Here is a 22,641-nt window from a genome sequence, read left to right on the forward strand (position 1 = left end):
CATTGCTTTTGAGGAACAGTTTTTACAGCTGTAGCATGGCTAACGGGTGTGTGGTCGACGGGAGGTATGTGTCACATAGGTACCTTGTCGCTGTAATGTAGCCAGGAATATTTCTTTGTTTTACATAACCATATATTTGTGTTTCAGGACCTGTGGTGATGTCAGACCACATGGCTAATCATGTGATAGATTACTGGGTGTGGTTAGTCCTATATAAGACAGGCTAATGCTTAACACAGTAGATATGTGAGGAGGTGAAACCCTCCTGAGTGTGTCAAGGCTCCAGGACTGAGCCGGAAGGACTGGACATTTGTTTTTCTTTCCTGAGCCAAAGGCTATTTGTTTTCTGTTATTTCGCCATGTGGTTTATGATGCAATAAACCCTATGAACTTTTCAAGAAACGTGCCTCCTGAGTCTCAGACGTTGCACCCGAGTGAGTGAAATCCCTACAATTGGTGGAGAATGCGGGCAGCGTTCCCAGCGGAGACGAAGAGTCTGTTATTGGATGTCCTGGGTCAAGTCTGTGGTAAGCCAGCAAGCATTGCCGGAAAAAATGGAGGACCTGCTGAAACACTTGCTCCAGTCGCAGCAAGAGAGCAACAGGCTGTTGATGCAGCAGATTCAACAGAACCAGCAGCAGATACAACAGGGCCACCAGGAGCAACGGCAGCAGATGCAACAGAACCAGCAGGAGCAACGGCAGCAGATGCAGCTTCTGGCAACCGCCATCCAGGGCAATATGAGCGCCCCAACCGCAGGTCTGGCTGATGACACCCACGTTCGGAAGACGGTAAGACGCGCGTTGCAAAAAATGACTCCCGGGGATAATGTTGAGGCCTTCCTGACGGTGTTTGAGAGGGTCGCTGAGAGGGAAAAACTTCCGCCAGAGCAGTGGGCAGAGGTACTGGTGCCATACCTGACGGGAGAACCCCAGAAGGCGTACTATGATTTGACCTTGCAGGATGCCAAAGAGTATCACAAATTGAAAGCCGAGATTCTCGCACGTTTGGGGGTGACACTGACTGTCAGGGCACAGCGAGTTCACTGCTGGGCCTATCACCGGGACAAACCACCTCGTTCCCAAATGTTTGATCTGTTGCACCTGGTCCAGAAATGGCTGCAGCCAGAGTCATCTACACCTGCACAGATGGTAGAACGGGTGATGATGGATCGGTTTGTCCATTCCCTCCCAAGGCCTATACAGTCTTGGGTTGCCCAGGGTGATCCCCAGAATGCCGACGAGCTGATCGGACTGGTTGAGAGATACCAAGGGTTGGAAGGCTCCTTCGGGAGGCAGCCCATGCCGTACTGGGGGTCCCAGAAGGGAGCTGAGTCCCAAAAAGGGGTGGTGCGTCCAAGGTCACAAAGGGCGGGGGAGGTGGTGCCCAAGGTCCCTACAGGTAATATTATTTGTTGGAGGTGCCACGAGCCAGGACATATTGCTGCCCGTTGTTCCCAGACCACTGAGCAGATGGGACACCGTTGTTCATACTATGCGTATCCAGCCTGTAGTGTGAACTCTCCATCCAACGAGGGACCTCAAGCGTGTCCCGTAAAGGTGAACGGTCGAGCAGTAACGGCACTGTTAGCCTAGTGACCCTGGTGAGGGCCACTTTTCCTCTCCACCTGCTCCCAGGAAAGAAGGTCGGAGTGCGGTGCATACATGGTGATGCAAAGGACTACCCTATGGAGAGGGTGGACATTGAAACGGCATGTGGCACTGAGTCCCACATAGTCGGCGTCGTTCAGGACTTGTTGCACCCTATAATTATTGGCCGGGATTTCTGTTTGTTTTGGGATTTGTGGGGGAAAGGTTCTGAGCTCCCTAGCAAGAGTAGGGAACCAATGAACCCTGGAAGGGTGTCGCCACACCCAGAGTCAGACAGGTTTCCTTTTTGTGTTCTGGTTGGGGATGAGGAGGAAGTGTCCCCTGCATCGGACATTCTGGAGTTAGAGGTAACTGGTGAAAATTTTGGGACTGCCCAACATAGGGACCCCACTCTGAGGGAAGCCTTTAATAATGTCACAGTTATTGACGGGGTGGTACAGGAGCCGGGGGCAGACACGAGATTTCCCCATTTTCTGATGAGTGGGGAGTTGTTGTACCAGGTCACGAAAATAAGGGAGGAGTTGGTAGAGCAGTTGGTAGTGCCGGGTCCGTATAGACGGAAGGTGTTGGACATGGCCCATTCACACATCTTGGGTGGACACCTAGGGGTGGAAAAAACGCAGGAACGGGTTGTGCAGAGGTTCTATTGGCCTGGGGGTCACCGGGAAATAGTGCACTATTGCAGGTCCTGCCCTACATGTCAGCTAACTGCTCCCACTCCTCATTTCCGGAACCCCCTTGTGCCACTGCCCATTATGGAGGTACCGTTCGAGAGAATTGCCATGGACTTGGTCGGTCCCTTAGTTAAATCAGCTCGGGGCCATCAGTATATATTAGTCATCCTGGACTATGCCACACGCTATCCTGAGGCAATTCCCTTGAGAAATTCTTCCTCAAAGAGCATAGCCCACGAGTTGGTCCATGTCTTTTCCCGGACAGGTCTGCCGAAGGAGATCCTGACTGACCAGTGTACACCTTTCATGAACAAGGTGATGAGGGAGTTATGCAAAGCCCTGAAAATCTCCCAGTTGAGGACCTCGGTGTACCATCCCCAGTCAGATGGCCTTGTTGAGAGGTTTAACAAGACTCTGAAGAGCATGCTGAGAAAAGCTATTGAGAAAGACGGTAGAGACTGGGATTGTCTCTTACCCTATCTGATGTTTTCCATTCGTGAAGTTCCACAGGCCTCCACAGGGTTCTCACCATTTGAGCTTCTATATGGCCGACATCCGCGAGGACTCCTGGATATAGCCAAGGAAACCTGGGAAGCCGAAGCCACGCCCCACAGAAGCGTCATTGAGCATGTGGCCCTGATGCAGCAGAGGATTGCAAAGGTGATGCCTATCGTGAAAGAGCACCTCCTCCAGGCACAAGAAGCTCAGGCCAGGGTCTACAACTGGTCTGCAAGAGTGAGGCAGTTCAATCCGGGAGACCGAGTTCTTGTGCTAGTTCCGACGGTGGAAAGTAAGTTCTTGGCCAAATGGCAAGGGCCATATGAGGTCATCGAGAAACTTGGTGAGGTAAATTATAAAATTCACCAACCGGGAAGACGGAAACCATTCCAAGTTTACCATGTCAACCTCATCAAGCCATGGCAAGATAGAGAGCCGACAGTAACTCCATCTTTGCTAAGCAACCCAGAAGATGAGGTTGGAGCGGTTACTATAGCGGAGACACTATCAAAGACCCAGAAACAGCAGTGCCGGGAGTTACTCCAGAAAAACAGGGACCTGTTTTCAGAGTTGCCAGGATACACGAAGGTCATAGAGCACGAGGTCCTAACAGAGCCACATGTGCAGGTGAAAGTGAAACCCTATCGTATTCCTGAGGCTCGTCGAGAAGTTATCTCCAAGGAAGTGGAGCGTATGTTGAAGCTTGGAGTCATTGAGGAGTCCAAGAGCGGTTGGTCGAGCCCAATTGTCCTGGTCCCAAAACCTGATGGAGAGTGGAGGTTTTGCAACGACTATCGGAAGTTGAATGAGGTCTCCAAGTTCGACGCTTATCCCATGCCCCGTATTGATGAGCTCATCGAAAGGCTCGGGCACGCCAGATATATATCCACCTTGAATTTGACAAAGGGGTATTGGCAGATCCCCATGGCACAGGAAGCCAAGGAGAAGACGGCCTTTTCAACACCTGATGGATGCTTCCAGTATGTCCGGATGCCGTTTGGCCTACAGGGAGCTCCGGCGACCTTCCAGAGGGCTATGGATAGAGTCCTTGCACCCCATAAGGCCTACGCTGCTGCGTACCTAGATGATATCGTCATCTTTAGCCCGGACTGGGAGAGTCATCTGGAGAAAGTCCAAGCGGTGTTTGATGCTCTAAGAGAGGCGGGGTTTACAATAAACCCGAAGAAGTGTGCCTTGGGTAAGGAAGAAGCTAAATACCTAGGCTATATAGTGGGTCGTGGAGAAATAAAGCCCCAAATCAGGAAAGTGGAGGCAATCCAAACGTGGCTGAAACCACTTTCAAAAAAAGCAAGTTAAAGCCTTTCTGGGAATCGTGGGATATTACAGGAGGTTCATCCCGAACTTCGCCACAGTGGCTGCGCCTCTGACTGATCTGCTGAAGGGGACAAAGTCAGTGATGGTTAAATGGTCCGAAGAGACAGAGTCAGCCTTCCAAGAGTTGAAAGGGGCTCTATGTAAGCAGCCCGTTCTGATGGCCCCAGACTTCAAGAAAGAATTTATTCTTCAGACAGATGCCTCAGATGTTGGGGTAGGAGCAGTCCTTTCCCAAGAGCTACATGGGAAGGAGCATCCTGTTCTCTATCTGAGTAGAAAGCTGTCCTCATCTGAGAAGAACTACTCAGTCGTGGAAAAAGAGTGTTTGGCCATAAAGTGGGCGGTGGACACGTTACGGTACTATCTGCTGGGTCGTAAATTCAGACTAATATCTGACCATGCCCCACTTAGATGGATGAGGGAAACAAAGGGTAGAAATGCTAGGGTCACTCGTTCTTAGCCCTGCAGGACTTTAGTTTCCATGTGGAACATAGGGCCGGAAAGCTACACGGTAATGCGGATGCCCTATCAAGAATCCCTTGTTTAGTTGGGGAAAGTGCCAAGCCCCACGGCTTTAGGCAGAGGGGGGAGGTATGTAACATGGCTAACGGTTGTGTGGTCGACGGGAGGTATGTGTCACATAGGTACCTTGTCGCTGTAATGTAGCCCGGAATATTTCTTTGTTTTACATAACCATATATTTGTGTTTCAGGACCTGTGGTGATGTCAGACCACATGGCTAATCATGATATAAACAAAATATCAAAAGAACATTGAATAATTTCTCCATAGAAAAGAAATAGCGATATGCACGTTAATGATCATGGATATCGATAAAGATATGGCTTCTTTTTCCAAAAGGCCTATACTTTAGGGTTAAACAATTATATGATATATAAGAAAGTAATATCTCATGAAGCTATAGTGAATTAGATCAAATTGATCCCTATTGCCAGAAGGACTAATTGAATTTCTTTATATGATATAGCTAGAGTTTATGGTGCCTAATTTTATCTGCAGTACCCAACAACTTAGGAGCCACATGCGTTTGAGTTATACCTAGGCCTTTCATTAGATCCACAAAAGATTCACAAAGGCTTGCCTAGTCCAAGTCATACTGCATTTCTTCTACACTTTATCTCCCACAGATGTAAAAGAAATAAGTCATACCTGTGTAAAATCTTTGCTTCCTTCAATAGCTGAGTCAAAGAGTTTCAGGAAGAAATCTAATGTAAAGTAATACTCATTAGCAAGTGAACGCAGAGCCTTCAAGATGCAATAAAACAGAGCTCCTCTCCGTGCTAAGGGGTACAGTTCATCTCTCCTTTGCAGTAGGTCATTCAGACATGATTTAGCCCCTTCAAGTTCTTCTGAAATCTTGAAAATGAAAAAAGTAGTCAATGTGAAGAGATACAAGTGAAATTTGATTTCCATAAGCAGCACCACTCTTGGGATTTGCGTGGGTAATTCTCAGTTTCTAAAAGTAGACTGAAATGCAATGCAAACATTATGCACTATGCAAAGCCTATAGATAAGAGTGGTGCTGTTTCCAAAATGATCAGTAAACAAAATATTGGGACTGGCTATGATGACTTATAGATTTTAATATTTTTCTTAGTAAATGCCATATGAGTACAAGTATTGATCTTTTTTGCATTTGACTTACTTTTTTCTTTTCCTCGAAAAGTGTAATGATATTGACATCAGCATGAACACTGCTTAATTCTGAACAAAGTAAACATTCTCTAGTTTTCTCCTCAAGTTCTTTTAAACTCTGTTGGTGTTTCAGAATAATGTTTCCCATTTTCTAAAAAAAAAAGACATATACTGTATATTGACAACAGCTCTACAATTGAGCTAAACAAGGTAAAAAGTTGAAATGTAGTTATTTTATACTTTTTACATATTCAGGCTACCACTCTTAAGCTGGAGTCACACATAACGACATCGTTAACGATATCGTTGCAATGTCATGCTTTTGGTGATGTAGCAACGATCCCGCTAACGATCTCGTTATGTGTGACAGCGACCAACGATCAGGCCCCTGCTGGGAGATCGTTGGTCGTTGGGGAATGATCAGGACCATTTTTTGGTCGCTGATCACCCGCTGTCATCGCTGGATCGACGTGTGTGACACCGATCCAGCGATGTGTTCACTTGTAACCAGGGTAAATATCGGGTTACTAAGCGCAGGGCCGCGCTTAGTAACCCGATATTTACCCTGGTTACCATTGTAAAAGTTAAAAAAAAACAGTACATACTCACATTCTAATGTCTGTCACGTCCCCCGGCAGGAGCGCTGCCAGCGCCGGCCGTAAAGCAGAGCACAGCGGTGACGTCACCACTGTTACTGCCGGCACTGACAGTCAGTGCAGGGAAGCTCTCGGCAGCAGCGCGTGCATCAGCAGCCGAAAGCAGTTTTAACCCTGTGGACGCCAGCAGGGGAGGTGACAGACATCAGAATGTGAGTATGTAGTGTTTTTTTTTTTTACTTTTACAATGGGAACCAGGGTAAATATCGGGTTACTAAGGGCGGCTCTGCACTTAGTAACCCGATGTTTACCCTGGTTACAGGGGTGCTGCAGGGGGACTTCGGCATCGTTGAAGACAGTTTCAACGATGCCAAAGTTGTTCCCCTGATCATTGGTCGCTGGAGAGAGCTGTCTGTGCGACAGCTCCCCAGCGACCACACAACGACTTACCAACGATCACGGCCAGGTCGTATCGCTGGTCGTGATCGTTGGTAAGTCGTTTAGTGTGACTAAAGCTTTAGATCAGATGCACATGACCATATAAGAAATCATCTGAGTTTCATCCAGAAGACTATGACGATTTTTTCTCTCTTGTCATCCATGAGCAGTCCGTATGCAATATGTTTTTATACAACAGCTAATTATTATTATTAATAATAATAATAGACTATTACCAGTTTCCTATATTATATAATTGCAATGTATCCGTAAAAACAGATATCCATATGGCATACAATTATTTTGTGCACCTAGACTTCAATGGGGGAGTCTCATTCAATTTAAGCGCATGCTGCGATTTTTTTTTTTCACACGCAGATTCGGCAAGTGAAGAAAATAGGCTCTGCCCCAATGAATAGCATTAGTCTGAGTGCAGTCTCTTGAAAAACACAGAGAGCACTTGGAAAAGAAAAACTGAGCAAGACAACCAATTCTCATTTATTTATCTGAAACAAATACTCAACATTTTAAGAACCAAGCATACATGTCTATGACGACGGACAACTCACATTAAGCTGGCTGCTCAGATGAGGCTGGAGGTTTGCAAATGCCCTTATGATCAGTAACTCAAGCAGACTTCCTTTGGAGAAATTATAATTTATAATAGTTGTCCCTGAATTGATGTCAGTGTTGAGATGGGGCTCTAGTTCACAGGCAGATAAGTAGAGTTTGAAGTCATCGGCACAGAGAAGTCTATGTCCATTAAATGAGATTATTGAGGAAGACCCTAAAAATGAGGTGCAAATTATGAAATAATGAAAATTCTACAACTCTAAAGACAACAACAACAACTGAAAAACACATGACCAAAGTATCTCATTTAAAGCTATTGTTCAGATCTTAGAAAATTAAGACATAGACAGAAAAATATTTGGAATTGAGAATCCTCAGTAGTTGATACCTTTTAATGGCTAACTGAAAAGATGGTAACAAATTGCAAGCTTTGGGGTCTGGCTCTGTTGTGATGACCCCAATCAGAGGACAATAAAACATTCCTTATCTAAGCACTGGCCCAATATTTATGGACATAACTGTTTATCACTCATGGTAATTCTGCTTCATGTCACCTGTCTTATCCATGTTTTGGGGTTTTTTCTGTGATATGTTGTGCATAAATATGTGATTGTCCAGAATTTCTTTTAGTCTATGCCTGATGAAGAGATCTGTGTAGTCTCGAAAGCTTGCAATTTGTTACCATCTTTTCAGATAGCCATTAAAAGGTATCAACCACTGAGGACTGTCAATTCTAAATATTTTTCTATCTACTGGCTAACACGATACCAAGATATATATCTTTTCTGTAAGACACAAACAGACACTTTTTTGCTTTGCACCAAGCGAGGTTGCCCATACATGTTATTATTATTATTATTATTTATTTATTGTTATAGCGCCATTTATTCCATGGCGCTTTACATGTTAGGAGGGGTATACATAAAAAAAACAAGTACAATAATCTTAAACAATACAAGTCATAACTGGTACAGGAGGAATGAGGACCCTGCCCGCGAAGGCTCACAATCTACAAGGGATGGGTTCATTAATAAAGCATGGTCATGGAAAGACATCATACTAGTTATCATTTAACCCACTTACACTGTTGATTAGTAAGTTTTGTGTCTGCATGTGCATCTAAGCAATATTCTATAATGCAGATGTGTGCTCTGTCATCTCCTAGCACAGGATCATACCATAGTATCTCAGGTAGTGATCATGCTGCTGGAGTCCAAATTGCATTATGGCTCCTTAAAAGGGTTGTCCAAAATTTGGACAACTAAATACTCTACTTCCCCATTATAAAACAAAAATACCTTATATTCACCTCCTGTCCTGGCATCATTCACACCTCTTCCAGATGTCCGAGGTTCATCTGAAGGACGTGAGAGCACCACAGCCCAATATCGGCTGCTGGGCACACATGGCATAACAATATCGCTCAATCCTCAGGAAACCCGGCGTATAAGGCGTTTTATTTTACATTAGGAAATGTGAAATTTAAGAATGGGTTGCCCTATTAGTGGACAAATCCTTTAAACATATCTCTGATTGGTTGAGGCCGCCAGGCCTCGACCAATCAGCGACGGGCACAGCGACGATGAAGTCATAAAGGATGTAGACATCCCGCGTCTGATTGGTCGAGGCCGCCAGGCACAGGGCATAGTATCGACGTAGATGTCATAATGGTTGCCATGGCGACGATGATGTCATAAAGATTGCCTCGACGAATCAGCGACGGGCACAGTCTGCCGCGAATTCTGGAATCATCATTGTCCATATATTACGGGGATATGCATATTCTAGAATGCCCGATGCGTTCGAATCGGGCCACAATCTAGTGTATATATATATATATATATATATATACATATACACTATAAATATATGTAGAAATTTATGTAGCAAAAATTAGGGCAGCACGTTCTTTAATAAAAACGTAGAAAATTATTCCATGTCCATGATATGTGATGTTTCAGCTTTAACACTAAAAAAACACTTGAGAAGGGCTCACTGCATACCTTGGGCATGGAAGAAATATTTTTCTAACTTTGAATGAGGAACGGGCTGCCTCAGATTTTGTTACTTGTACTTTTGAGCCTGATTGCCATCAGGCAGAAGCAAGATAGCATAACATTTTTACAAAAGCAAAAATCTGAAAACAGTGTCAGTTAGAGATGGTGCGCTTGCTAGTTGCAAGCGACTGCACTGAGTTTCTACATTTCTTGTGCAATTTTTTTTGTGAAGCTGCAATCTTCTACTTCACAAACTGTGCATGTCAATTGTTTTACACATCTGTTTTGCCAGCCAAACTTTACATTTGTGTATATACAGTAACACAAATTCGGTGCCTTGTTGCAGGTGTTGGCTTTTTGGAGGTGTAACTTCCTAGCATTTCTTATCATGTCATTTTTGAGAAGGAAGTTGAATTTTTTTCAAAATGTTTTAAAAATGTAGACATTTAACTCTGCATGTGTGTTTTTGCGCAATTTTTTTAATGGTCCAATTTTTCAGCTGTACACTCGACATCTATACTGCGACCTGCTGCAAAATTTTGCTTTCTGCATGTGCACCTATCTGCATAGCATTTCTTGCTACCTTCTTTTTGACAAGGGTTAAGTAATTAGAGATGAAAAAATTATTATCAACTGGGATGTTGGTTACTACAGGATATTCGTCCATTTCTATAGCGAGGTAACTCTGACATTAGAAATGCTGTGTTTTTCCGTCAAAGATTGAGGTCTATTAGAACTGTATCATACCCCTTCCAGAGAGTTGAACAAGAAAAACAAGGATCCAGCGATAGGGTATATAAATATAAATATAACTTTTAATTCAAGTAGATAAAATGAACACTACATATTGCGTCTGGCACTAACACACTTTTAGGAAAGATCAATGCATTTTGACTTGTGTCTTAGTCATGATCGGACCCAATAAGGAGGTGGTACAAATATATAGCATTTCTATTGACTCTGATTGGCAACATTGTAAAAGTAATTAACATGTATGCTAAAAACAATAAAGTAATGTGGTTAAAAACAAATGTGAGAGACTGGAAATAGTACATATATGAATGAATTTGAAGATATAAAATTAAATGATGTCCTATGTTTAGACTATATATGTCTGAAACTGGAAAAAATGACCTTTAAGAGTAAATTCAATATTGGGTAATTAAATCATGTCTTGCATTTAAGCCATATGTATCTAACATAAACATCCAGTAAGATTCTCTGTTTAGCAACTGGGTGGATCACTACCTACAATTTCTAGTTCAGAAAACACCCAGCTATATCAGGGATTTTAAATATGTTACTACTATTTTTGACAACTTTCTTTTGTCCAATCAATACGCTTGGCTCTCCTGCGATTTAGTGGGGCTCTACCCATCTATTCCCCACTCTGTTGCCCTATCTAGCTTGTTATACCACTTGAAAACCTTTAGTAATTATGACATTGAAACAAAAGAGTTTTTGATTTCTACAGTCCATTTTCTTCTCAACCATAACTTCTTCAGTTTTGATAACCGATACTTCTTGCAAAAGATTGGAGCTAGCATGGGTGCTAAATTCTTACTATTCCTAGCCAATATTGTTATGTCTAGATGGGAAGAGCTTTTTCTGTATAATGATAATATTCACAGCCCACACATAATTTGGTATGGCGGCTTTATTGATGACCTCCTTCCCTGTTGTACATGGCAACTATATCAACAGGAACAATTTTTATTTCAAATTTACCTATCTTACCAAAAAACAGTATACAATTTCTAGCCCTACAGCTTTTTGGCAATAAAACTAATCATGGAGAAACAATTATGGGGGTCCGTGCTCCCGAAGCTCAACTAATGCATCACAGGTGAGCTTGTTTATTTTTCTTTTCTTTAGAAACAATTATGCCCTACAGAAAGCCCACAGCTAGTAACTCCATTTTGACAGCAACATTTTCTCGCTCTCCCCATATTATTAATAATATTCCGTTTGGTGAATTAATCAGAATCAAATGAAATTGCGCAGATGATAATACATTTCTGATAGAATCCGCAAAAACCTGTCAGATATTATCCCAAATAGGTTATCCAAAATAGTCCCTCAATAAAGCACACAAAACTGTATCCATTATAAACAGTAAAAAAAACTATTGGAAACCAAAACCAATCCAGGTGCATGGCCTGACAATGAACCCATGGTCACCATTACAACCAATTATAGTCCTCAATATAACAAAATATGCACCCATGCTTAACCAAGATGACAAGCTAAAAGAGACACTGAAAAATAATATACATTTTGTAGCTAAGAGAGCACCTACTTTGGGCTCAATTTTGTCTCCCAGTCTTTTTGACAGTAATCCTAGTAAACCACATAACCGAGGAACTTGGCTTAATACAAAAGCTTTTTTCAAATGTGGAGCGAATCGCTGCAAAGCACATGACCATGCACAAAAAGCGGATCATCTCTATTCCACCCACAATTCCTCTAAGTTCCTGATAAGAGATTTCATTAACTGCAACACCACAAATGTTGAATACCTAATAGAGTGTACTAAATGCAAAGTACAATGCACAGGCTGTACATCATACCCATTGAAAGCCCGCATTAGACACCATCTCTCAGATGTGGCTAATCCTATGGCAATATCGGCATCTGCTGCATCCAAACATTTTGCTAACACCCATAAGGGCAGCCTAACAAACCTAAAATTTCAAGGAATAGAGAAGGTATACAAGCCATTTAGAGGTGAGAAGGATCACAAACGCAAGTTGCTAAATAGAGAATCTTACTGGATGTTTATGTTAGATACACAAATCCCATATGGCCTAAACATGATTTAGGTCATGATTTAATTACCCAGTATTGAATTTACTCTTAAAGGTAGTTTTTTCCAGTATATATAGTCCATATATAGTCGAAATATAGGACATCATTTATTTTTTTATCTTCAAATTCATTCACATATGTACTATTTCCATTTTTTGTCAAATTTGTTTTTAACCACGTTACTTTATTGTATTTAACATATATGTTAATTACTTTTACAATGTAACCAATCACAACACCTATCAAATATCCTAGAGTGGTTGGCCAGACATGAAATAAACACCTATAAAAAGAGGCACCACGCAATCGTAATATATTCAATATTTTATTAGAGACATAAACAAAGACCACAACATGGTCATAAAACCGCCCAAACAGGCACAGATGAGAACACAACAAGACACAGGAAAAGAAGGTGGACCTCCTGGAAATGATTACAATGTTAACAATACCAGTGTATTTAGTGCAGCTCACATTCCATAGTAAAGGGACATAGTAATATTATAGGACCAAACGGTGTTTGTTCAACTTGCTCGCATATACTACTATGGTCATTATACAGGTTTATAAACTGAATAATTATATAATAAAAAAATTTTCAAATGAAAAAAACAAGTAAATATTGCGCTCTTAGTAAAGAGAGGCCATATATGCCAATATGTACTCATACGGGTAACGAACAAGAACCGTCAGACAATATATACATGTCCTATATAGAAAACAAATAACAGTTCATAATTACCAAATGAATGGAGACAGACCAGGAGACCACCACACCCGACGCGCGTTTCGCAATGAAATGCTTCGTCTGGGGGTATTGAATTTACTCTTAAAGGTAGTTTTTTCCAGTATATATAGTCCATATATAGTCAAAATATAGGACATCATTTAATTTTTTATCTTCACATTAATTCACATATGTACTATTTCCATTTTTTGTCAAATTTGTTTTTAACCACGTTACTTTATTGTATTTAACATATATGTTAGTTACTTTTACAATGTAACCAATCAGATTAATTAGAAATGCTATATATTTGGACCACCTCCTTACCGAGTCAGATAATGATTAAGAAGCAAGTTGAAACAAGTTGATCTTCCCGAACAGTGTGTTAGTGCCAGACACAATATGTAGTGTTCATTTTATCTACTTAGATTAAAAGTTAATTTTTAGAAACCTCCTGTTAGGTGTCGAGTTCCCGCCGCTGCACAGGGGGAATCTCGAACCATGTCTACTGCGGTCTCTCATTCTCCTCCAGCTGCAGTGGAACTTGCTCAGCAGAGACGTAGATCCCAGCGTCTGGCTCAAGCTGATACTGTGTCCTTGGTTACTGCTGCCTTTCCAGGCTCTGCCTTTGTAGCCAGCACTGATCAACAGCAAGCAGGCATTTTTGGGACTAAGTCCAGCTTTTCCCATACTGAGTATGCCCACGGGACGACCTCCCATTGGAGGTCAGGGGTCACATGCTCAGCTCCTATTGGACCATCTGGAAGGTCCTGGAGCGCTACTTCTATAAAAAGTTTGCATGGCCGCTCGGCCATACGCTAGTATAAACTTGATAACGTGTGTGTTTAGATGGATGGATGAAAGCTCCTTAATCATTCCCATTCCTTGTGTTGATGACTGCTCGCGAATGGTGGAAGCTACCTAGCGCCCGACAGTGCAACCTGCACACTTTGCACACATTTCAGTGTCTAATAGCAGTGCCCGCTTGTACGGCACCGTGCGCATACAGTGCGCTTTCCTGAGAGCCGGTCAGTGTAGGGTGGGAACCCCTCTTGGACTCAGCATCTGACTCAAGGCATCCTCAGGCACAGGCTCAAAAGCCATCGAGGGTCAGAGCGAGTCCAATCACCAGTTTAGTGGAGGTGATTCATAGGGATCCCACTAGTGTCTTTCAGCTGCACCCTGTGACTGCTAACAGGGCGCAGCATATTTATGGCGACTCTGTGAAGCAACAGAGTTCACTTCTATTCACACTGAGTGAGGTCTAACCCATGCGTGAGCAAGTGTCCATCCGTCATTACTCAGCAGCAGGTGTCATCTCTGCATGGTGGACTCTGGACTACGAACGCACCACATATTATTATTATTTGGTGTGTTCCATCAGTCCTAACACCTCCACCCCATCGCTGGGTCCTTGTTTTTTTCCATTTCATTCTGCTGTGGTTGCCTCACCCTGATCCTTGTGAGGCGTTGGTTTGCGCCGGGGAGCATGCACACCAATAATAATAATAATAATAATAATAATAATAATCTTTATTTATATAGCGCCAACATATTCCGCAGCGCTTTACAGTTTAACAATTTCAAACACAACAGTCACAGGTAACAATGTTAACAATACAGTAATAAAGCAAAATAAGACAAAATAAGACAACCCTGCTCGTGAGAGCTTACAATCTACAAATGCTGGTAAGCATGGCAGTTGGAGCACCTGTGATTCATAGTAAATTTATTCGCTGCGAATGAATATTTGGGGAAAAAATCCCAGAATTTCAAAAGGTTCCACCATCTCTGACTGCAGATTATCACTGTTGTATAGCAATTTTAAAGGGGACCTTTGAACAGATTCATGCTAACTAATCACAATCACTGGCTGTGCAAGTTCAGCAGAGTATGTCTTACTCTAAAACATTACTGCTTTCCAGAGTAACATTTTTAAAATCTGGAGAGAAACTGTGTCTTAGCTATCTAATCCAAGGCCAGTCACTGGTCAACTTCACCATACTTTACTCCAGTACACCGACAGTCAAAGGAATCAGGACGGTGAGAAGCCATCAGGGACCTGCTTCAAACTTGTCAAATAAGATGAATAGTGTACATTCGGTTGTCCAAAATATATCTACTTTGGAATTCCACCGCATTTCAAAGTAAAATATACCTGGCTACTATCACGCAGTCAATGTCATATTCATGCTGGACATTGTTCAGGCAGCATAACAGGTTCCCTTTAAAAGGGTTGTCTTGTCTACAATGACAATTCTGCAGTCACTCTGTATGAATGCAGACTTGTGAATTATCCAAGCGCAAGTACTGTGTCTGCACCAGGAACGGCGATCAAGTATACGATATGCATACTCCCAACCAGAACCTGATGAGTAGACGCGACCTCAATACACCCTGGACACTTGTAGCAAGGCTTGGCCCACTAGCCACACAGAGTGACTGCAGACTTGTCATTCTAGATCGGACAACCCCTTTAATGATGGTGTTTCAATAACTCGGGTAAAACCATTGTTCTTCGGAAGTATTATAATTTCTGGTCATTTTGTCACGTGTTACAATTATACTCATTTTGTGCAAACTGTATTACATTAAATTTCCTCTAGGTTTTACAAATCCAATTAATTGTTTAGAATAAAATGATTTATCCCTTATTTCTAGCAAACATTCTTATTATTAGTGAAGAATATGGTGCCGAATTGTACAGGGGAAATATAGTCTACATTTGCAAGTCTACTGATGAGAATTGCAATGTTTGGTGTAAATGAAGACTGAATATATCATTTATGTCCATTACGCTTTAAAAACCTGCAACGTCCAGCACATTTCAAACTGCGGCAAAATATTATTTCAAGTTATGCTGGTTTTGCACGTTAAAGAAGCATGTCTGAAAAGTTGTAAAGCATATTAAGCCATCAAAATCTAATCATCACAATAAAGTTTATATATCTCTACTGGTATTTTATTTCCTGCATGTCTCTTTTTATGTCATTTTAGACAACATTGCCAACAATTTACAGAAATAGAAAATATGGGGAATCACTATTCAGTCCAAATTCAGCAGTGTTTAACACACTGCCAGAATGCAAAATATATATACGCATCAGATACATTCATTTTACAGTACTTAAAACATTTAGAATTAAGTCAATAAATAAACAAAACACATATAGTCAATTTATTTAAAAGCTCAGAAAATAATTCCTACATATATAGAGTGGCTTGTGAAAGTCCAAACCCCCCCACCCCCACCTTGGCATTTTTCGTGTTCTGCAACTTCACATCATGGAATTTTACTGTTTTTTTAGGGGTTGCATGTAAAGAAAATACCTACAACTGTGAACATTTGGTTTTCTTTTTATTGTGAAGCAATCAACAATTAGGGCAAAATAACTGTAAACTTTAGTGTGCATAACTATTCACCTCCCCATAGTCAGTACTTTGCAGAGCCTCCTTTTGCGGCAATTACAGCTGCAAGTCGGTTTGGATAAGTCTCTATGAGCTTTCCACATCTTGCCACTGGGATTTTTGCCCATTCCGCAAGTCAAAACTGCTCCAGCTCCTTCAAGTTAGATGGTATCCGCTGGTGAACAGCAATCTTCAAGTTTGACCACAGATTCTCAATTGGATTAAGGTCTGGGTTTTGACAAGGCCACTCCAGAACATTTACTCATTTCCAATTAAACGACTCGAGTGTTGCTTTAGCATTATGCTTTGGGTCATTGTCTTGATGGAATGTGACCCTCCGTCCCAGTCTCAAATCACTGACAAACTTGTTTTGCTCAAGAATATCCTGGTACTTCACACCATCAATCGTCCCCTTGACTCAGACTATACACTTCCCCACAACATGATGCTGCCAGTACCATGTTTTACTGTGGGGATGGTGTTCTTGGGGTGATGAGCTGTGTTGGTTTGGTGCCAGACATAGCTTTTTGGTGTCCAAAAACTTCAATTTTGGTCTCATCTGACCACAGCACCTTCCTCCATTCACTTGGGGAGTCTCCCATATGTCTTTTGACAAACTCAAGATGAGCCTTACAATTTTTGCGTGTAAGTAAAGGCTTTTCTCCAGCCACTCTTCCATAAAGGCAACATCTATAGAGTGTACGGCTTATTGTGGTTGTATGGACAGATACTCCAGTCTCTGCTTGGGAACTCTGCAGCTCCCTCAGGGTTACCTTTGTCCCTGACTTGTTTGCAGATCTCCCTGGTCCTCAAGGAGTTGTTTGGTTAGTGATGTCTCTTGCTTAATGGTGCTTTTACATAGCGTAGCATGACCCGACCAGTCTGTAGAGCGATGACGTCAGTGGCAATCAGAGTTGAACAGCGCTGGACACCGGAGAAAGCATAGGTACGTGAGTATTTTAACCCCTTAAGCCCCAAGGGTGGTTTGCACGTTAATGACTGAGCCAATTTTTACAATTCTGACCAAAGTCCCTTTATGAGGTTATAACTCTGGAACACTTCAACAGAGCCTGATGATTCTGACAATGTTTTCTCATGACATATTGTACTTCATGAGAGTGGTAAAATTTCTTTGATAAGACTTGCGTTTATTTGTGAAAAAAATGAAAATTTGGCGAAAATTTTGCAATTTTCCAACTTTGAATTTTTATGCCCTTAAATCACAGAGATATGTCACACAAAATACTTAATAAGTAACATTTCTCACATGATTACTTTACATCAGCACAATTTTGGAACCAAAATTTTTTTTTTGTTAGGGAGTCATAAGGGTTAAAATTTGACCAGCAATTTCTCTTTTTTTACAACACCATTTTTTTAGGAACCACATCTCATTTGAAGTCATTTTGAGGGGTCTATATGATAGAAAATAACCTAGTGTGACACCATTCTAAAAACTGCACCCCTCAAGGTGTCAAAAACCACATTCAAGAAGTTTATTAACCCTTCAGGTGTTTCACAGGAATTTTTGGAATGTTTAAATAAAAATGAACATTCAACTTTTTTTCACACAAAATTTACTTCAGCTCCAATTTGATTTATTTTACCAAGGGTAACAGGAGAAAATGGACCACCAAAGTTGTTGTACAATTTGTCCTGAGTACGCCGATACTGTTGTGAATTCTGTTGTCGGGCTCCCTCCTGTGGTCATGAATGGTACTTCGGCTGGTTCTGTCCATGGACTCCCTCTGGTGGGTGTTTCTGAGTTTCCTTCCTCAGGTGACGAGGTTAATTCGTTAGCTGGCTGCTCTATTTAACTCCACTTAGATCTTTGCTCCATGCCACCTGTCAATGTTCCAATATTGGTCTAGTTCTCTCCTGGATCGTTCTGGTGACCTGTCTTCCCAGCAGAAGCTAAGTTCCAGCTTGTATTTCTTTGGTTTGCTATTTTTCTGTCCAGCTCGCTATTTTATTGTTGTCTTGCTTGCTGGAAGCTCTGGGACGCAAAAAATAGCAAACCAAAGAAATACAAGCTGGAACTTAGCTTCTGCTGGGAAGACAGGTCACCAGAACGATCCAGGAGAGAACTAGACCAATACTGGAATATTGACAGGTGGCATGGAGCAAAGATCTAAGTGGAGTTAAATAGAGCAGCCAGCTAATGAATTAACCTCGTCACCTGAGGAAGGAAACTCAGAAACACCCACCAGAAGAAGTCCATTGACAGAACCAGCCGAAGTACCATTCATGACCACAGGAGGGAGCCCGACAACAGAATTCACAACACGATACCCCATATGTGGGGGTAAGCTACTGTTTGGGTGCATGGCAGACCTCGGAAGGGAAGGAGCGCTTTTCAATGCAAAATTTACTGGAATTGAGATGGGACGCCGCCATGTTGCGTTTGGAGAGCCCCTGATGTGCCTAAAAATTTAAACCCCCCACAACTGACACCATTTTGGAAAGTAAACCCCCTAAGGAACTTATCTAGATGTGTGGTGAGCACTTTGACCCACCAAGTGCTTCATAGAAGTTTAATGCAGAGCCATAAAAATAAAAAATCATATTTTTTCACAAAAATTATCTTTTAGCCCCCAATTTTTATTTTCTCAAGGGTAAGAGAAAAAATTGGACCCCAAAAGTTGTTGTGCAATTTGTCCTGAGTACGCTGATACCCCATATGTGGGGGTAAACCACTGTTTGAGCGCATGGCAGAGCTCGGAAGGAAAGGAGCGCTGTTTGATTTTTCAATGCAAAATTTATTGGAATTGTGATGGGACGCCATGTTGCGTTTTGGAGAGCCACTGATGTGCCTAAACATTGAAACCCCCCAAAAGTGACACAATTTTGGAAAGTAGACCCCCTAAGGAACTTATCTAGATGTGTTGTGAGAGCTTTGAACCCCCAAGTGTTTCACTGTTTATAACGTAGAGCCGTGAAAATAAAAATTATTATTTTTTCTTCACAAAAAATTATTTTTAGCCCCCAGTTTTGTATTTTCCCAAGAGTAACAGGAGAAATTGGACCCCAACGGTTGTTGTCCAATCTGTCCTGAGTACGCTGATACCACATATGTGGGGGGGAACCACCGATTGGGTGCATTGCAGAGCTCGGAAGGGAAGGAGCGCCATTTGGAATGCAGACTTAGATGGAATGGTGTGCAGGCATCACATTGCATTTGCAGAGCCCTTAATGTACCTAAACAGTAGAAACCCCCACAAATGACCTCATATTAGAAACTAGACCCCCCAAGGAACTTATCTAGATGTGTTGTGAGAACTTTGAACCCCCAAGTGTTTCACTACAGTTTATAACGCAGAGCCGTGAAAATAAAAAATCATTTCTTTCCCACAAAAATGTTTTTTACCCCCCAAATGTTTATTTTCCGAAGGGTAACAAGAGAAATTGGACCCCAAAAGTTGCTGTGCAATTTATCCTGAGTACACTGATACCCCATATGTGGGGGTAAACTACTGTTTGAGTGCATGGCAGAGCTCGGAAGGAAAGGAGCGCCGTTTGATTTTTCAATGCAAAATTGACTGGAATTGAGATGGGATGCCATGTTGCGTTTTGGAGAGTCACTGATGTGCCTAAACATTGAAACCCCCCAAAAGTGACACCATTTTGGAAAGTAGACCCCCTAAGGAACTTATCTAGATGTGTTGTGAGAGCTTTGAACCCCCAAGTGTTTCACTACAGTTTATAACGCAGAACCGTGAAAATAAAAAATCATTTCTTTCCCACAAAAATGGTTTTTACCCCCCCAAATGTTTATTTTCCGAAGGGTAACAAGAGAAATTGGACCCCAAAAGTTGTTGTCCAAATTTTCCTGAGTACGCTGATACCCCCATATCAGGATAAACCCCTGTTTGGGCACACGGGAGAGCTCGGAAGGGAAGGAGCACTGCTTTACTTTTTCAACGCAGAGTTGGCTGGAATTGACATCGGACACCATGTCGCATTTGGAGAGCCCCTGATGTGCCTAAACAGTGGAAACCCCCAATTCTAACTGAAACCCCAACCCTTGCCCGAACCCTAACCCTAGGCCTAACCCTAACTCTAGCCTTAACCCTAACCGAACCTTAACCCTAACCCTAGCCCTAACCCTAGTCCTAACCCTAGCGCTAACCCTAGCCCTAATGGGAAAAGGGAAATAAATACATTTTTTTAATTTTATTATTTTTCCCTAACTAAGGGGGTGACGAAGGGGGTTTGATTTACCTTTATAGCATTTTTTAGCGTTTTTTTTTATGATTGACAGCCGTCACAGACTAAAAGACATCTTTTATTGCAAAAAAGGAGATTTTTGTGTACTCACCGTAAAATCTTTCTCTTAGCCTCTAATTGGGGGACACAGGACCATGGGTGTTATGCTGCTGTCCACTAGGTGGCGACACTATGCATAATCTGAAAAAGATTAACCGTGGCTCCTCCTCTGCAGTATACACTCCTGGACGGCGTCAGCATTCTCCAGTTTTGTGCAAAAGCCGTAGGAGGAACGTGACATGAATAACATAACCATGCCTATAAGAAGGCAACTATGTACGAGCTCAAGCAAACAATATGAAAACTCGACAGTAATAACGGCCCGGAAGGGCAACAGGGTGGGAGGTGTGTCCCCCAATTAGAGGCTAAGAGAAAGAGATTTTACGGTAAGTACACAAAAATCTCCTTTACTCTGTCACCTCATTGGGGGACACAGGACCATGGGACGTCCCAAAGCAGTCCCTGGGTGGGAAGCAATGGACGAACATTGTGCAGACAGGCTGCTACACTTGGGGCACCGCCACCTGCTGAACACATCCACCCAGGCTCGCGTCCGCTGAGAACTGGGTATGAACCCTGTAGTGTTTAGTAAATGTGTGTAGGCTAGTCCAAGTGGCCACCTTTCACAGGAAAAAAAAGGAATGTAGTCAGCTTACCGGTCTTAGAAGGAATCCCCAGACCTGCCAACGCCTAGCACGGATCGGGGTGAGCGCCCACAGAAAATGGAGATAAGAGAAATGATCCAGCCGACTTACACACTTGTTGTGCTGAAGCCTGGTGCCGAATGGCCCAGGAGGCCCCTACGGCCCGTGTAGAGTGTGCCGTAATACCGGCTGCAAGAGGAGAGTTCTTAAGGCGGTAGGCGTCTTGTATGGTGGATTTGATCCACCTGGCAAGGGTAGCTTTGGAAGCTGGCAGACCCTTGCGGCCGCCTTCCGGAAGAAGGAAAAGAGAATCAGACCTCCAGAAGAATGCAGTCCTAGACACATATATACGCAATGCCCTGACAAGGTCAAGCGTATGCAGAGCCTTCTCCACTCTATGAACCGGGACCGGACAAAAGGATGGCAGTGAAATTTCCTTATTGAGGTGGAAGTGGGACACAACCTTCGGAAGGAAGGATGGGACCATACGTAGAACTACTTTGTCCTGGTGAAAAACCAGGAAGGGCCGTCTGCAGGAGAGTGCTGTCAGTTCAGACACCCTGCGTAGCGAGGTGATTGCCACCAGGAAAACCACCTTCTGGGATAGAAGGCGGAGTGGGACCTCCTTAAGGGGTTCGAAGGGTGGTTCCTGCAATGCTGTCAGGACCAGGTTGAGGTCCCATGTTTCTAGTGGTCATCTGTAGGGGGGAACCAATCGGGAAACCCCCTGAAGAAAAGTCCTTACTTGCGGCTTGGTAGCAATGCGCCTTTGAAAAAGCACTGAGAGGGCTGACACCTGGCTCTTAAGCAAGCCCAGGGACAGCCTGGCCTCCAGACCCGATTGGAGAAAACCAAGTACTTTGGGTAAGGAATAAGGGAGTGGAGTCTGGCCACGAGATTCGCACTAGGTAAAGAAAGATTTCCAGGTACGGTAATACATCTTGGCAGAGGCTGGCTTCCGTGCCCTGATCATGGTTTCAATGACGTCCGGCGAGAGCCCTGCCTGGGTTAGAACCCAGGTCTCAAGGGCCACGCCATCAAATTGAGAGCCCCTGAGTTCTGGTGGTAGAATGGGCCTTGTGATAGAAGGTCGGGGCGGTCGGGGAGACGCCAAGGGTCGTCTACTGTAAGTTGTACGATGTTGGGGGAGAGGTGAAAAAATGTACAGAAGCTGGAACTGGGTCCAGTCCTGAACCAGAGCGTCTACTCCGAGTGACCGCGGATCGTGTGTTCTGGCCATGAAGTTGGAGACCTTGGCATTGAAGTGGGATGCCATTAGGCCACATCCGGGGTCCCCCAGCGATGGCAAATCTGGCGAGTATATTCCTTGTTGGCTGAGGAAGTCTGCTTCCCAGTTGTCCACACCTGGAATGTGGACCGCCGAGAGAACCGACCCTGTGTCCTCTGCCCA

At 43.0% G+C, this 22,641-nt stretch overlaps 1 protein-coding gene across 1 annotated transcript in view; it reads right to left on the minus strand.

The window, feature by feature from the left end:
• Positions 1-22,641, minus strand: part of LOC138671660 (uncharacterized) — a 967,572-nt gene that overhangs the window by 346,926 nt on the left and 598,005 nt on the right. The window contains exons 75-77 of the mRNA XM_069759831.1: positions 7,377-7,594; positions 5,784-5,924; positions 5,288-5,494 (exon numbers count right to left, since the gene is read on the minus strand). Coding sequence (XP_069615932.1) covers positions 5,288-5,494; positions 5,784-5,924; positions 7,377-7,594 — 566 coding nt within the window. The remainder of the gene's footprint in view (positions 1-5,287; positions 5,495-5,783; positions 5,925-7,376; positions 7,595-22,641) is intronic.

The sequence above is a fragment of the Ranitomeya imitator genome, chromosome 3 (assembly GCF_032444005.1).
Source record: "Ranitomeya imitator isolate aRanImi1 chromosome 3, aRanImi1.pri, whole genome shotgun sequence".
NCBI classification, from domain to species: Eukaryota; Metazoa; Chordata; class Amphibia; order Anura; family Dendrobatidae; genus Ranitomeya; species Ranitomeya imitator.